This window comes from Lepidochelys olivacea (genome assembly GCF_965140295.1).
Source record: "Lepidochelys olivacea isolate rLepOli2 genome assembly, chromosome: 10".
In the NCBI taxonomy this organism is placed as follows: Eukaryota; Metazoa; Chordata; order Testudines; family Cheloniidae; genus Lepidochelys; species Lepidochelys olivacea.
In genome coordinates this window covers 5620503-5636046 of record NC_140420.1, presented here as the reverse complement: position 1 = coordinate 5636046, position 15544 = coordinate 5620503, and the positions used below count along the sequence as shown (strand labels likewise).

General features: G+C 41.9%; 1 protein-coding gene across 2 annotated transcripts in view; it reads left to right on the top strand.

Annotated features, from left to right (window-relative positions):
- LMF1 (lipase maturation factor 1) overlaps positions 1-15544 on the top strand; it is a 362817-nt gene that overhangs the window by 54431 nt on the left and 292842 nt on the right. For both annotated transcript variants that reach the window (XM_084641519.1, XM_084641520.1), the window contains exon 3: positions 9007-9017. In XM_084641519.1, the coding sequence (XP_084497645.1) occupies positions 9007-9017 (11 nt within the window). The remainder of the gene's footprint in view (positions 1-9006; positions 9018-15544) is intronic.

The following is a 15544-nucleotide window of genomic DNA, read 5'->3' as shown; positions in this document are numbered from 1 at the left end:
TTTCAGAATAAGGAATTGGAGTCTTATAGAACTTTAATGTGGAAGAAACCAAAAGGGTCATATAGAAACTACCGTAAAACCTACAGAACGTGGTAGAAAATGATAGCCTTTCTGTAGGCTCGTATTTAGCAGGGAATTATATTCTGTCTGTAGGATTGTTAAAAACAAAACCATAAGAAGGTTGTTCTGTGAAATTCTATATGACTTTACATAAATTCTGGAGGTTCAAGGAAGACTTTATTTGAGAATAAAACAAGGAACTGACAGCCAGGCAGGCAGAATACGTCTGCCAAGCAGGGTGTCAACAGGTGGTATATGAAACTTTCCGACTACTATTTTCTATATGAAAGCTGAACTCCAATGTTTCTGTCATCTCTGTCTTCCCTGACCATGTGTCTGTGCATGTGCACAGATACGCCCAAAAATACTCTAATAGAACCGACCTTTTGTTCCAGGGCTTCAGCTTATTTAAACCGGCAACCTTTTTGTTTTTTTTCCACCAAATATCCGTTTTCACTTGCTGTGCACAATTTTTTACTTTGAGTTCTCTCTCTCTCAATCAGCACAGTGATTTCCATAAAAGTAGGGCAGCCCGATCCAGCTCCCATTGAAGTCAGTGGCAAGGCTCCTATTGATTTCAGCAGGAGTCAGATCCAACCCAGAGTGGGGAAAAGTTTGCAGTACTTCCTTTCGTTCTCCCTCTTTGCTTCCTGCGCCGGTGTCACGTTTTCTGCTTTTGATTCATAGTCCAATTTAAGGAGCAGCTTCAAGCAGGATTCCACGGGCTGCCATTTCAGTGACTGGTTTTGGCACCGGAACAGTCTAACCAAAGCTGACTTCATTTGAATTTGGCTACTCCTGTAGCTGCCTAAGCCAGGTCCCATAACAACTTTTAGTTTTGGAAATGAGCATAGACAGAAGCCTTGGCTCGGACCAGCTTTCAGTTAGGTAATTCAATTTTTGGTTGACTTTTAACCAAGCCTTGTAGCCTGCTTTGCAAGGGGACAATCAAATGGTACATTGCCCCTTTCAGTGACTATGGGAACTGATAGTTGTTACACCGTGCAGAGAACTTTGTGAAAATGCCCTATCATTTAGCAATTTCATATAATTGATTAAATAGCCAGCACTGCTCCATTAGGTGGCATTTCTGAGTTTGCCAGAAGGCTTTGTGGAGTCCCTCTTCTTTCCAATCCCTTTTAACTCTCCCTTGTCAGTACCTTTTCCGCCACCATGAGAAAGAGAGGAACAAACTTTAATTTTCGAGCTCATTTTCTAAAATACAGGTCTTCATTTAAATGTGGATGTTGTGATTACAGAGCTCAGTATCCCAGCTTTTAGAGCTCTGTGACCACAATAAAATGAATCCAGAAACCAAGACAAGTGGTTTCACTTTATTACCTTTCTAGCTTATTTCCTTCCCCCCCACGACCGCTGTGGAATACTAAGGCTTGGCAACAACTGAAACCAGCTCTCAAAGATGTTACTTACCCCATGCTTTTGACTTAATGATGTATCCTAAATTAATGGAGAACCAGAGTGTTTCCGTTGTATCGCTTTGATGGATTGTCGGCTGTTGTGGCTTCCAAATGTGTAACTTGAGGTTACTTTAATTATTATTTTTTTTTCCCCAATAATGTGTAAAGGCCCCACTATGGGAGTGGGGCCCCATTGCGCTTGGTATTATACATGCACACGCAGTGAAAACAGAGTCCCTGCCTCAAAGAGCTGACAGTCTAAGTTTGAGAAGAGACAAACGGATTGATACAGTGCGGGGAGCTCAAGCTAATAGTGAGCTTATGATATACAGTATTCATCATACTACAGTTCACTGATCCATTGGAATGGGTACTTCACCTTGCTTGTGGCCAGAACTGTCTGTCTGTTTGTCACTGCTAGTGGGGAACACTCTGTCCCCTGATGTAGCCTGCAGTTTTAGCTGCCTCCCTGGCGGCAGGTAGACCAGCCAGCCTTCCCTGCTGCCACGCTTTTCAGAAGGAAACTCCAGCTTTTATTTCAAAGCTCTGACAGAGGTTTCTGCTCAGTCAAATATCTGTCTAATTCCCAGATGGCTGCATTTGCCTTTTGGGGAGACTGTGCCCTCAGCTCTGCTTCCCCTGTGGAGGCATTTGCAGCCAGCTGCTGCTCCTGCTGTGGTCAGGGTGTGCTAGGCCAGCTTCCAGCAGAGGCAAAAAGAGAGGTCTGACAGAGTGGTTCACTGGGGAGCTTGGCAGTCTCCGTGGGCAGAGTTTAGTGCCCCTCCTCTTCTCCAGCCCAGTTTGCGTGCGGTTTCCTCAGTCCCGCCCACTGGGCAGGAAAGCAGCCGGACGGGATGGAGAAACCGGCTCCACGGGCAAGCAGCTTGGGCTACGGATGGAGGGCCTTGGACACAGCATGGACGCCGTAAGCCCCAGGCCAGCTCCTTCTTTGAGATCCCCAGACGGGGCCCACGTGGGGGAAGGGAGACAAGGGCTCGCCACTGGAAATGTCTCTGGAGCAATCTCTGTACCTGCTATCATTTCACCTCTGAAACAGGATTATGGGGACAAACTGAACCTGTGCAGGAGGATTTGTTGTACGTCTGATCCGTTAAAATAGACCTCCCAATTGCTGCCCTCTCCAATCAGGCCCTTTTTTGACATTGGGAGATTTCTCTCCTGGAACCCTGTCCGGCCATTTTTTTAAATTCAGACCCAACTGCACCCATTCTCAAAGTTAAATTCAGGAAATATTCTTCCTTCTGTTAAGCATCAAAGTCGAGTCCTAAGGAGCAGAGAAGTCATGTTTCCTTTTATTGAGAAAGGTGGCCACAGGGCCATCAATACATAAATTTGCCGGATTCTTCATATTGGTGTTCCAGAAGTCTTCTGCGTGGCTTTGTGCCCAGGAGAAGGTGGAGGACATATAATATACCTTGTTTTGGATGACAATATTTCAGATTGCCTCGCTTTCTAATTAGATGGTAAGGGGTCTGATGCTAATAGCAGTGAGTGGTAACTACTGAGTGGTACCACGTAGAAGCAGAGTACCTTTACAGAATGGGGACAGGCGATGTTTGCTGCATAATCATTCATTTCCAATAAAATGCTTTGGGAACCTCAAACCCATTCCTGAAACTACACTTCCTTCCTTCAGTGCTTCCATTACTGAAGGTCACCATCACTGGGAAGGTCTTAGGTTAGTCAGGTTTATATATTTAAACCAAATAAATAAATAAATAAAAATTGAAAGTCTGAGCAATTTCCAATTAGCTATCCAAATAATTTGTTTTGTATGGAAAATGTTACATTTCCAAGTTCATTGAATTCTAGCAACAACATATGTATAAATAGTGGAATGTTTTTTTTTATGAATGTTTTCATCTGAAGCAAATTTAATTAAAAACATGTTCACGACCCTTTCATTTTTGCGTTCTGTGCATATTGCAGCACTGAAACTTAATCAGCACAATTTTAGCTCAAATATTTGCTTAAAAGTGAATTTTGATTGTATATTGAATTGTAAAAGTCACAATTTACCATTTTGCATTTAAATATGTAATTCATATTGTGTTGGCTAATGACATAATTCATCCAGTTAGGGAACAGAAATATAATGTGATTTATGTAATTCATACACCATGGACTGAAAATAGTATGTTGAGTTTGTGAAATTCCCAGTTCTGACAATCTGCAGACCCAAAATGATTCACTGTTGCAATTTGCAAAACCAAACCCACACTTTTACTTAACTCTCTCTCTCTGTAATCTGTTTTTATTAAACGTTTCTGCCAAATTCTAAGGGAGGCTATGGGGAGAGAAAGAACTATTTAAAAATTAGTCCTATTTACTGTGTGTTGGTAAGGAGGAGAAGTTTTCAAAAGCAAAAATGGCAGCTAAGCCCCTAACTCCTCTTCAGAGTCAATGGGCATTAGGCACCTTCCTGTCATCTGTGCCTTGAAAATCTCCATAAGAGACCCTGCTGTGTTTATGTACTCATAGTGAGCCGTTCAGTTTGGTTTCCTTGGCATTTGTATCACGAGCTTCTTCAGAGAAATAAATTCACAAGTGTTTGCTTGTCATCACATGACAAGTTATGGAGCCGAGATTGATGTAATCAGCAACAGACACACGTCAGAAAACTTAATGTGGTTGAAAAGAATACAATTTTTTATTAATTCCTGATTGTGTGTTTTTTGGAATGGGCCTCAGGGGGTTCTTTACGTCTGCCAAGGAAAAAAGAATAATTCGTACAAGTTTATATTTAACTGCACCACAACTGTGGTGGAGAGCAGTGAAGTGGAGGTGCCCTTAATGACAGATATCTTTTATAAAGAGCCACTTTTATTAAGAATGTTAAAACTTATTGCGCTTTTGAAAATAATGGCTTCTATGCAACAGTAGCCCTGTGTGAAATTGTTGTTTAAATATGCAATAAAATACTTGGGTTGATTGATTTTATAACTGTTGGAAGTAAGTGTGTGTATGTCTGTGTGTGTGTGTGTGTGTGTGAGAGAGAGAGAGAGAGAGAGCGTGCAAACATTTGCACAAACATTACGGTAGGATGCTCTCCAGTAAGTAGCACACTAAGTAGTTTTTTTAAACTTTTCTAATTTTTTTGTCTTTAAAAAAATGGCATGTGGTACATTACACATAGTGTTAATTGTGCCTATATGGGATTGTAAAGCGCAGAAGAAAGCATGTTTTTGGGCCTGATCCTGAAAGCAGGACTGAGTATAGACTATGTTCCTGCAAACATTTACCCACATTTCTTGTCCAATTGGGTATGTATACACTGCAGCTGGACACATGTCTCCCAGTGCCAGGAGACAGACTCGTGTCAGAGCCACTCAAGCTAGTTCCCTCAAAGCATTTTTTCTATCAGAAAATAGTTTCATTGAAATAAAAATGTTTCATGGGAATATGTCGATTTTTGAGGAAATTTTTGATGGGGAAAAAGTTGAAATGAATGATTGAACTGTTTCAGCTTTTTTGTTTTGGTAAGGTCAAAATGATTCATTTTGACTTTAATACAGTCAAATGTTCATTTTAATGTATTACCAAATAAAAGACAATAATGAATCAAAAGAAGATGTTTTTTACGTTATCGAAACAAAATGTTTTAATGGTTCCAAATTGAAATTAGTTGGGAATTTTCATTCCACAGGAAGCCTACTTAATTTTGGCTTTTGTTCTGATTTGAGTTGAGTACAGATTTCAAAATGTTGCAATTTCCTGCAGAATGGAAACTCTGGTTTCCAATTGGCTGTAATTAGCACCATTCAAATCACGCATCCAGTAGCAGCTGGTGTATTGGATGTACTCCTGTTGTTTGTTTAAAAAAAAAATCAAAGATGTGGGTAAATAATCCACCTGTGAAAGTGAACATTGGCTTTTCAGCACTATAGCAATATCCTTTAGGCCAGGGGTTGGCAACCTTTCAGAAGTGGTGGGCCGAGTCTTCATTTATTCACTCTAATTTAAGGTTTTGCTTGCCAGTAATACATTTTAACGTTTTTAGAAGGTCTCTTTCTATAAGTCTATAATATATAACTAATGTAAAGTAAATAAGATTTTAAAAATGTTTAAGAAGCTTCATTTAAAATTAAATTAAAATGCAGATCTTATCAGTTTAGTGTGATCCTTGCCCTTGCTGAGTTTTCCAATGTCTGGCACGTATTTAGATACTTTAAGCTGCACACAGGCTTCTGAGTGATCAATTGTTAACTGGCTCCAAGAGGGACAGAGGACAGATTTCATGTGTGAAAATACCTGTTCACACAGGGATGTGGATCCAAATGCTGAAAGCATTGCAAATGGAATTTTCTTCAAACAGTTACATTTCACTGGCAGGGACATCCAGCCGGTCAGAATAGAGGTCCCATGATCTCTCTCGGTAGCTTCAAGTGCACTCTGCAGATCTCCAAACTTTGATGCCCACAATTCTGAGCTTTTTAACTGAATGAGCTGCATTTCGAAATCTTCAGCATCCATCTACTGAAATAGAGACAAATCCAAGTTGCTTTCGCTGAACTTTTCAGGTTTAATTAGAAAAGAAAGCCTTGGGCCAAATTGCTGGAAATCTTGAAATCTGTCAGAAAATTCTGATTCCCGTTCTTGCAGGTACATTCTAATCTCAACGTCAAACGCAGCGCGCTGGTCCACGTGGCGTCATAGTGATGGAAGCAGCAAATCAAGACTTAAAAATATCCCAGTACAGTGGCTCTGGAACAATTTTTAAGGTGGGGGTGCTGAGCTGTGCCCCTTCTTGCCCCTGTCTGCACCCCTCATTGCCCCAGGCTGGGGCCAGTGGGCCACACCTGGGGGCGGGAGCAGAGCCCCGGGCCGGAGACCGGAACCCCAGGTTGACAGCAGAGCCCCCCGGGGCCGGCAGCGGGCTGAGCGGGGCTGGCGGCCGGTACGCCAGGCCAGCAGTGGAGCCCCCGGGACCGGTGGCCAGGACTCAGGCCATGTGAATGCCACTGAAAATCAACTCGTGCGCCGCCTTTGGCACGCATGCCATAGGTTGCCTACCCCTGCTTTCGGCTCTAACAATGGTTGCATAGTAAAGTTTTTAATACTGTCAATGGAGCTTGGCTGCATCTTTGTGTGAAAAGTGCTTAGGATGTTTTGGAAACAATATCAAAGAGTAACCACACAGTACAACCTCACTAATCTGCACTTCTGACTAGGCCGCTGCTCGCTGTGGATTGCGGAATTTTGCAAGTTAGGCACAAAGTGAGGAGAGGCCCTTAAAAAAAGCTAATGCAGCCTTGCAGGTGTATTTTATCAATTGTACTTTGGTTTTCTATTTTACCATGCTTTGTAAAGTGCTAGAAAATATAACCTAGCACATTCTGTAATAATAATAATACAGAAATGTCAGTAATATATAATATTTCCTTTTCCAGATAAACTTATCAAGTAAGGTAAATGTGTGACAGTGACTTGCGTGAAGCAATGGTCTCAAGTTGCAGTGAGGGAGGTCTAGGTTGGATATTTGGAAACACTATTTCACTAGGAGGGTGGGGATGCACTGGAATGGGTTACCTAGGGAGGTGGTGGAATCTCCATCCTTAGAGGTTTTTAAGGCCCGGCTTGACAAAGCCCTGGCTGGGATGATTTAGTTGGGGTTGGCCCTGCTTTGAGCAGGGGATTGGACTAGCTGACTAGGTCTCTTCCAACTGAGGTCTCTTCCAACCCTGATATTCTATGATGTCGCATGGGAAGTAGATGGCAGAGTTCAGTGCCCTATCCACTGGCCCACGCTGCCTCCCTTTGGGCATACTATATAAGACCTCCCTGTAGCATGTTTTCTGAAAGGCAGGAAGACCAGTAGTTTTTTGTGTGCGTTCGAAAGGTTCTACTGTAGAAGGTAGAGCCTGTTTCTTGAGGTTGAAAGCCATTGCACTAGACCTATATGGCCTTTTCCTCTTAAAAAACAGACTTCACTCCTTCAGCACCTAAAACTCCCACTTGACATCAACAGGAGTTTGGGGTGTTCAGTGGTATTGGACCCTTATTTTGTGGTGTTATCAAATGGCAGGGACTTGGGTTATAACTAGTGAGATGAGAACATGCAAATTCCCTAGGCAGCTTGGAAAGTTGGCATAAAAATGTGTATTGGTAGCTGATTCTGAAGAATGAGCACCTTCAACTCCTGGTTACGTCGGTAGGATTTGCAGGAGAATTCATTTATTCTTATGTATTTTTAGAGGCAATCTGGTCTAGTGACTAGGACACTGGACAAGGAGTCAGGAGACCTTGGTTGTATTCCTGGCGTGACTGTGACCTTGGGTGAGTCCCTTGATCTGTCCGTGCTTCTGTCTCTCTCATCTATTGGGTGTGTAAACTCTTTGGGCAGGGACCGTCTCTAACTATGGGTTTGTACACCTTGCACAATGGGATCTGATAGGCGCTACAATAAGACAAGTATCTTCTTTCATCCCGGAGCATCTTTGAAGACACGGGGAGCAGTACAGTATCACCATTCATTCCTGTCCGTGGCTCGTTCCTCCGTTAAACCCAGACAGAATAATAATAAATATCATCTTGGTTCATTCTGGAGAACTGACAACCTTGATAAGTTAGATTTGACAGGATGTAAATGTTCCCCCACTCTTGAGCAAGATGCTATATTTTTCCAGTGAATAAAAATATTTATCTGACCAGCACTTTAAATGTGTGTCTGTCTTGTCTGTTGGGTTAACTAATAAATTTTTCTTGCTATTTTACATACGGTGAAATTGAGGCATGGAGTGAAGGTCATAGAGGGAATTGGCCCGGGAGGTTGGGACTAGAATTCGGACGTCCCTCGCTTTCTGTGCTGTGGTTATTCCACCAGTTCATGTACCTTCTCTTTTAAAATACACAATCACGAGCCCTAAGTGGCCTGGAACTGCCTCTCCTCCTGCACTCTTGTGTCACGGTCAGTATGGATGCTCAAGCTTCGTTCCCCTTGTTATAAAACAGAGCTGGCAGTGCGTCCTCTGGGAGGGCTCTGAGACTCTAGAACTTGTCCTCCTCCTCCCCCTGCCCGATCTGAAATAGACCAAATTTGGGGACTTTCCAGGCATGCTGCAAAAGGACACCTGTTTGAGAGGGTCTCCGGAGAAGGCTGAGGGTGTATTTCCTAGATGATGGAGGGGAGGTGGTTGGCTAGCCAAATTTTAATAGACCTGATTTCAGAGCTGCTGAGGTTTAATTTAATTGTATATATGTGTATGATCATTTTAGGGTGCGTAGAGCCTTGGACAGGCATCTTAGTTATTTTAAATCTAAATAAATAATAAAATAGCTGATTGGGCTAGCATTCAATATTTATACCTTGCATATCTCTAGCCACTGTGAGTAGAAATTCACCGTTCGTGCATTTGTTACATTATGTATTTAATGTTTACATTAGTACAGACACGTTGCCATAGACATTTTGAAATCCGAATCCATGTGAAATAAAAGTAACTTGAGACAAAGGTCAATAAGAATGATTAGCCCAGATTTTAATTTTTTTTTCCATTTTATTTTGCAGGTATTCCTTTGGTAAGTGAATGTAAATCAGAAAAAAATATCTGCAGTAATTCTTTATGAGTGCATTTTGTGGGTAGGTAGCTTTTAAATTATTCTCTTTCTCTTTCTCTGTCTCTCACACACAAAGGAATATTATAGTTATAATAATTTCTGCACTGTTCAGTCCCCTATCAGACTTAAAGAAATCTTCCGTATATTCTATACATACCTTAAGCAAGGGGAAACTGCTCTAATGTCTATGTTGAAATTGACTTAATGAGAGATCCTGTATTAGATAAAGAAAGCATGTGGGTTGGTCTAACTGCAATTTCTCCTGGACATGTCACATGACCACAGTTGGTGTGAGCTCATTTTTTGACTGCGACAATGCCAAAGATTAAACCAGGTTTGAGACCGAGAGTAAGAGCGTGGGCTGGAGTAATGAATGTGGGGTTGGGAATCTGGAGACCCAGCTTTGCCAGTGGCTTGTATGAATTAGGGAAGCAATTTCACCTCTGTCTCAGTTTTCCTGCTGGGGTGAAATGCAGATAATACTTCACGGGGGGTCAGGGGAATGAATGTCCATACAGCACTTAGAACAGACACGTTTCTGTATAAGTACTAAGTATCCTGAACTGCCCTGTCACTGTACTGTACCGGTTCTGTAGATAAATAGAGTCGTCTTGTTCCAGGGCTGGCACTGATCAATAAAATCCTCTTTAATACAGAAACCATACAGCTAGAATTTATGAAATCTATATAATTTAGTGTAAAGGCCATTCTTCTTATATATGTATTATCGACTACCCCTCAAAATTGACAGGAAGAGAACTTTTGTTTACCTTTGAATGGATTGAGTCCTCCTTTACTTGTTAATTATTTGATTTGATTTGAAGAGGGAATGCAGAGTGGAACTAGATAGAACTAGAAACAGCCTACAGGGTATATGCAGGGATCATCAGGCATGATGCTTTGTGTTATGAAGAGCTGGAGAACTGGGAAGAAATATTATTTTCCACCTCTATTATCTACTTGCTGGAGAGGTTTACATGCTTGCTTTTAGGTAAGCTTTCCAGGTCTGGGTTGGATTTTTATGACCAAATCTAGTTTTATTATTTAGGATTTTTTAAACACCTGATTACTTCCATAAAGTTATTAAGGACAGCCAGCATAGTTTTAGCTTGTATTGTCCATCTTAAATAATATTTTTCCCAGTTTCCTTATTGGTCGTAGAGGAAACTCAGCTCTTCCAAAAAAGTTGACTGTGTCTGCATTATCTCCTGAAAGGACAAACACCCTGCTCTGATTAATCAGGTCCTTTGTACGCAGTGGGATCTCTCTTTTCATTTTTGAATAAAATGCTATTTCTGAATAAGATGAATGAGATGTAAATCTTAAACTACTTTTGTGAGAGTACAGGAAAACCACAATATTTTTGTTATAATATAGCTGAAACAACAACATTGTGATCCATTTCTTTTGCTGTAGAAATACATTAAATATTGCTGAGCTTTGAAAGCTGTTCCACACTTTGGTAGCATCTACTTCAAAGAATTATCTGAAAAATTTCCGGAGTGATCTTTGGAAATGCTGACGGTTGCTGTTCCCCTGCAGGAAGTGTGCTTTTTTTGAGACATCTTAGGATGGATTTTGGTAGCCTCCTTGAAAACTGCAGGCTGTCCCTATGAATTTTAAAGAACTCCAGAGTCTGGCAATAGTTGGAAATAACAACAAGCTGTTAGGCCAAATGGGATCAACTGGTATTGCCACAGGTTTTGCTCTTTGCTCTCTTTACGGCTGTCAGGTAACAGTTATTAAAAACACTCCTCACTTCAGGCAATGAACTGTGAAACAGACATGCTGCAGCTTTCACAGGGCACAGGCTTGCATTTTGCTATTTCTCTTTAAAAGGTGAAAGGAGTACGTTGCAATGCACATCCCATCGCTGCTGCAGCCTGGGAAATTAGACCTGTTTTGACATTAGTGGGGTTGTAGTAATCCTTCTGCCTTTTTTTATTATTCTTATTCAGAAATGATTACTTAAATTTTAAAATGTCATGTTTTATCGAGTTGGTGGTGGTGAAAGGGGTCAGACTGATCGTGACAAAGAAGGAAGTCCTTTGTTTATCCACCAGGCAGGTACAGCACTGACCGTGCAAGGTTCTCCAGCACCATCTGGCTAATGTGCCTCAACTGTAACCTGATGGAACCGCTTTCTGGATAGTTTTAATCCTCTGTTGATTCTCAGCTGAGACTAATAAGAAGGCTCTTGGGAACGGATGGAGTCACTATCCTGTTCTCAGTGGCGCGCACACGCTCAGTTAGCGTCCAGATGCTCAAGTCCTTGAGGGCTGGGCTTTTGTGGCAGCTCTGCAAGTGAAATCCCACTTTGAGCTTCCTCCTGGAGCTTCGCTGTCCTTGGGGTTCCCCTTCATGACATCTCTGGTTCCAGTGCCTCAGAGAGCCACTTGTGCCTCTGTAATATCCTAGGGGGACCTGCATCTGCCACAGTCAGCGGAACAGACTCACCAGCTTTATGCAGGGTTTCGTTACCCCCTACCAGCTCAAGGGAAGATTCTCACCAGCCAGTTACAGGTCTAAATGGTGGTGGCAGGAGTGGTGTTTTCATAAGGGCACTTCTCCTGATGGTTTGGAATGAGCCAGAAACCACCAAGTTAATTTCATAGACCACTGACCAGCTCTGGGGCAGGTATAATTTTCTGTCATTGTGGATCCATTCTGAATAAAAACAGTTTATCTGAAGGGGTCCCTGTTCAAGCGGAAGGGTTTTTGGGCAAACTGGAGAAAGTCCAGAGGAGAGCAGCAAAAAGGATGAAAAGTCTAGAAAACATGACCTATGAGGAAAGATTGAAAAAATTGGGTTTGTTTAGTCTGGAGAAAAGAAGACTGAGTGGAGACATAACATTCTTCAAGTACGTAAAAAATTGCCCTGATGTGAAGGGTGGTAAATTGTTCTCCTTAACGATTGAGGACAGAACAAGAAGGAATAGTCGTAAATTGCAACAAGGGAGATTTAGGTTAGACATTAGGAATAACTTGCTCTCACTGTCAGGGTAGTTAAGCACTGGAACAAATTACTTAGAGAGGTAGTGGAATCTCCATTATTGGCGGTTTTTAGGAACAGCTTAGACAAACACCTGTCAGGGATGGTGTTGATAACACTTGGTCCTGCCTCAGTGCGGGGGACTGGACTAGATGACCTATCAAGGTCCCTTCCAGTCCTACATTTCTTTGATTCTGATGGCTTCAAATCCCATTACGAGTCTCCTAAAATAATCCCATACATTTTTTTTCCCATTTGGAGCCTGATTTCAGTGGGTTAACACAGTGATTCCCTCCCCCCCCCCGCCATGGTGTTTTCACCTTATCTCTGCTCTATAATGAACTATAGAAAGAGATGCTGCACTGAAACATAGGCTCTGTGTAGGCTTTCTTTCATTTGTCTTGCCATACTGGCATATTAATTAGTACCCCAGAAATTCAAACAATAATTTGATAGCCTTTGATGGCATAACGTCACGTATTGCTGAGGAAAAGCTGGTAGAATGAGATGTCAGTGGAGTGGGGAAAGACCAGCACTGTTGCAGAAAGGTTGGACGAATCCTATGGATTTGTATTGGGCATCTGTGGCTCTCCTTATAGAGTACAGATCCAGATGTGTTGCAGGAAGATGCCATTGTAATAAGACACCTTTTGGAGTAGTGTTTTTGCTTTTCTACAAGGAACACTTGGAGCTGTCGAAGGCAAAAAAGCATCTATTTGTCTTCCAGAGAACTGTGCGCAGTTATCAACATGACCCTTAAATCGAGGGAGCGGGGAAACAATTTATCTAATTTGATTCTTGATGCAGAAAGGGTTCATATTTAAAGCCAAAATAAATGGTTCCTTGGGGAGAGTTCAGAGTCTACTTTCCACGGTCCCTGCAAGTGACTTCTATAGGTGAAGTTGAATGTGTATTATTAGAGTACGAATTTCCAGTCTTGCAGAGAACATCTGTAGATTCTGGTGGGGAAAGAAGACAATTAGAACTTCATTGTATTTACTCTTTAGTTTATATTTCTTCTCACTTTACTTGTAAACACAGAATTTCAAATTAATAACTCTATACCTGTGCCTCCTCCAAATGTTATGTTGTTTCTCATTAGACTTCTTATTTCATAGTTTCAGATGAAGTGTTTGATTAAAGGAGGAGGAGGAATAAAAAGTTTAGAGCCATAATTCTCCATTACTTGTAAAATCCTCACTTGTACTTAACTTCAATGCAAATTGTTCTGAGAGGAGGATTTTCTTTTAAAAGGTCTTTAGGGATCTTGAATTTTAGATTTGCATTGACATAAAATGAAACGTTAAAGTGCATGGTTAGAGTTTTGGATTTTACTGTACTGGATTGAGGCACATTTCCTTTGGGAGTGTTTCTGTAGAAGGGGTAGGAGCATTCTGTGCCAAAGAGACCTATCCGCATAAAAGAGCGGAGTTTTCTTATTTGTCCTCCAATATCAGATAGTATTGTTGTGGGCAGGGAAGAAAAATGTGATTAAGTTTCAGGGGTTAAGGAGAAGCCAGATCAGCATTATTCCAAAGCCTAAACTGAAATGCAGTACAGATGTAAGCCATTTTCATTAAAAGTGGAGGTGGGCCTGGGCTGGGATATTTGCATCTGGATCCCAGCTTGCCCAAAGCTAGGCGATTGTTCTGGTTTGGGTGCAACTCTGATTAAAAGAATATATTTTGGATGCTGTGTTCAAACCAAAAGTGGCAGAGTGAGATGGTGCACCAAAGCGTTCAGTCTACGGGGTAAGAGAACATAAGAATTATAGTAGCGTACAGTAGCACTTATTACATCAGTAGCCTACGGTGACCCAGAGCTAATCTGAGGCATGCTGTGGTAATGCATTATGGTGGGGAGGAGATAGAAGTAGTAGAATGAACAGGACAAGATAATTTTTTAAAATTATTTCTGTGGAATTTGCTTTGTTTTTACAGATATGCAGAGTCTAGTTTCATTCCGTTAAGAATTTTAGCAAACCTCTGGGAATACCCATTTGGACACCCATATGGTGATAGAATTCCAGTTTTGGGGGTGGGGGGGGTGTTGGATGCTGATAATTCCTTTTCCTGGCTAACATTGTGATCTGGGGTTCCTATTTCTCGTGTAAGAGTGGGAAACTTTTCCCTCTGCCTTATTAAATCTATTTTTCAAACTGTCACTTAACCAGGTCTAGTGACAGAGTCGGATGTTTATGTGGCCCTGGACACTTGAACTCTGGTGTTTTCAATCACAACAGCACCTCTTGCCAGCCGTTGTGAATTAAATACTCCTCATGACCTCTTACCCTCGCCGCTCTTAAATTCATGCTTTAAAAACAGCTTAATGAGGGGTTTACTGGCCCAATTGGAAGTTTTTATTAAAACCTATTAGTGCACTAGAGTAGCCTGCCTGAAGGAAACGATTAGCCCAAAGCAACTAAATTCAAGCTGGCCCCTAGCCACACCAGGTTTTCTCTAAACTGTTTCCAGACCCACGTTAACCCTCACACTGCAGCTTGCATGGTATTCATATCCTCTGGTTTAATTTATGGCTTGTCTGATTCACCCCCCAACCTACCTCCTTCCCCCCATGTTCACGAAAGCATTTTGTTTTAATTTAATTATGCTCTCAATAAGGGGCAACTTCCCTTTATCCAGGTCTGACTTATCTGGGAGCCTCAAATGTGTTGAACTAGCTCCCAGAATTCTCCACTGATCCCAGCCAGAGATGAGCTTTTGTGCAAGTTGGTCATTTGGAGGCCAGATGGATGAGGGCAGTAATGTTCAAGCTGTGGGTTCTGAGCTGCATTTGTTTCTGCATAGGGCCCTCTCCTCAGAGATTTCAACAAGGAGCATGGTGCTGATGTAGCAATGGCTTTGACAAGATGGGGGCAATTTTACAACAGGGCTCTGTGTGTGTGTGTTTGCGTACGGTCTGGTGAAAAGGCCTGCCACTGACTTGCTGTTTGATCTATCACAAGGCTCTTAGTCTCTGTGCCTCATCTGCAAAATTGTCAAGTGCTTAAATGCCCCAAAGATGAAAGATGCTATAGAAGTCCCCACTATCAATGTTACAGAGTCAGGTAGCTAAAGAAAGCAGGAGAGAACTTCTGTCTTGCTTTAGGGTTTAAGAAAGTTGCTCTGTTAGGCCCTGAGCCTGGAAGAGGCTGATCTCCCTCCACTGTCTGTCCCACATTGAGGGTAATTAACTGTCACTTTTGTGAGTATTCTGTTTCCCCATCTCTCCCACTCCACCCCAGCCTGTGTGTCTCATCCACCTGTTACATTTTGTCTTTTAGGCTCTTTGAGGGAGGACTGTCCTTTCTTATGTGTTTGTGCAGCCCCTTGCCTGGCTGAGGCCTCTAGGTATGACTGCAATATAAATGTTTAATCATAAATTTGTCACCTTGACGTATTCTGAATCTGTTTTAATTTTTTGGCGTCTCTTTACAACTCCATATGCTGATGAAGTAACTCTTCAGTCGCTAATGAGAACATTCCAGTGCCCTGTG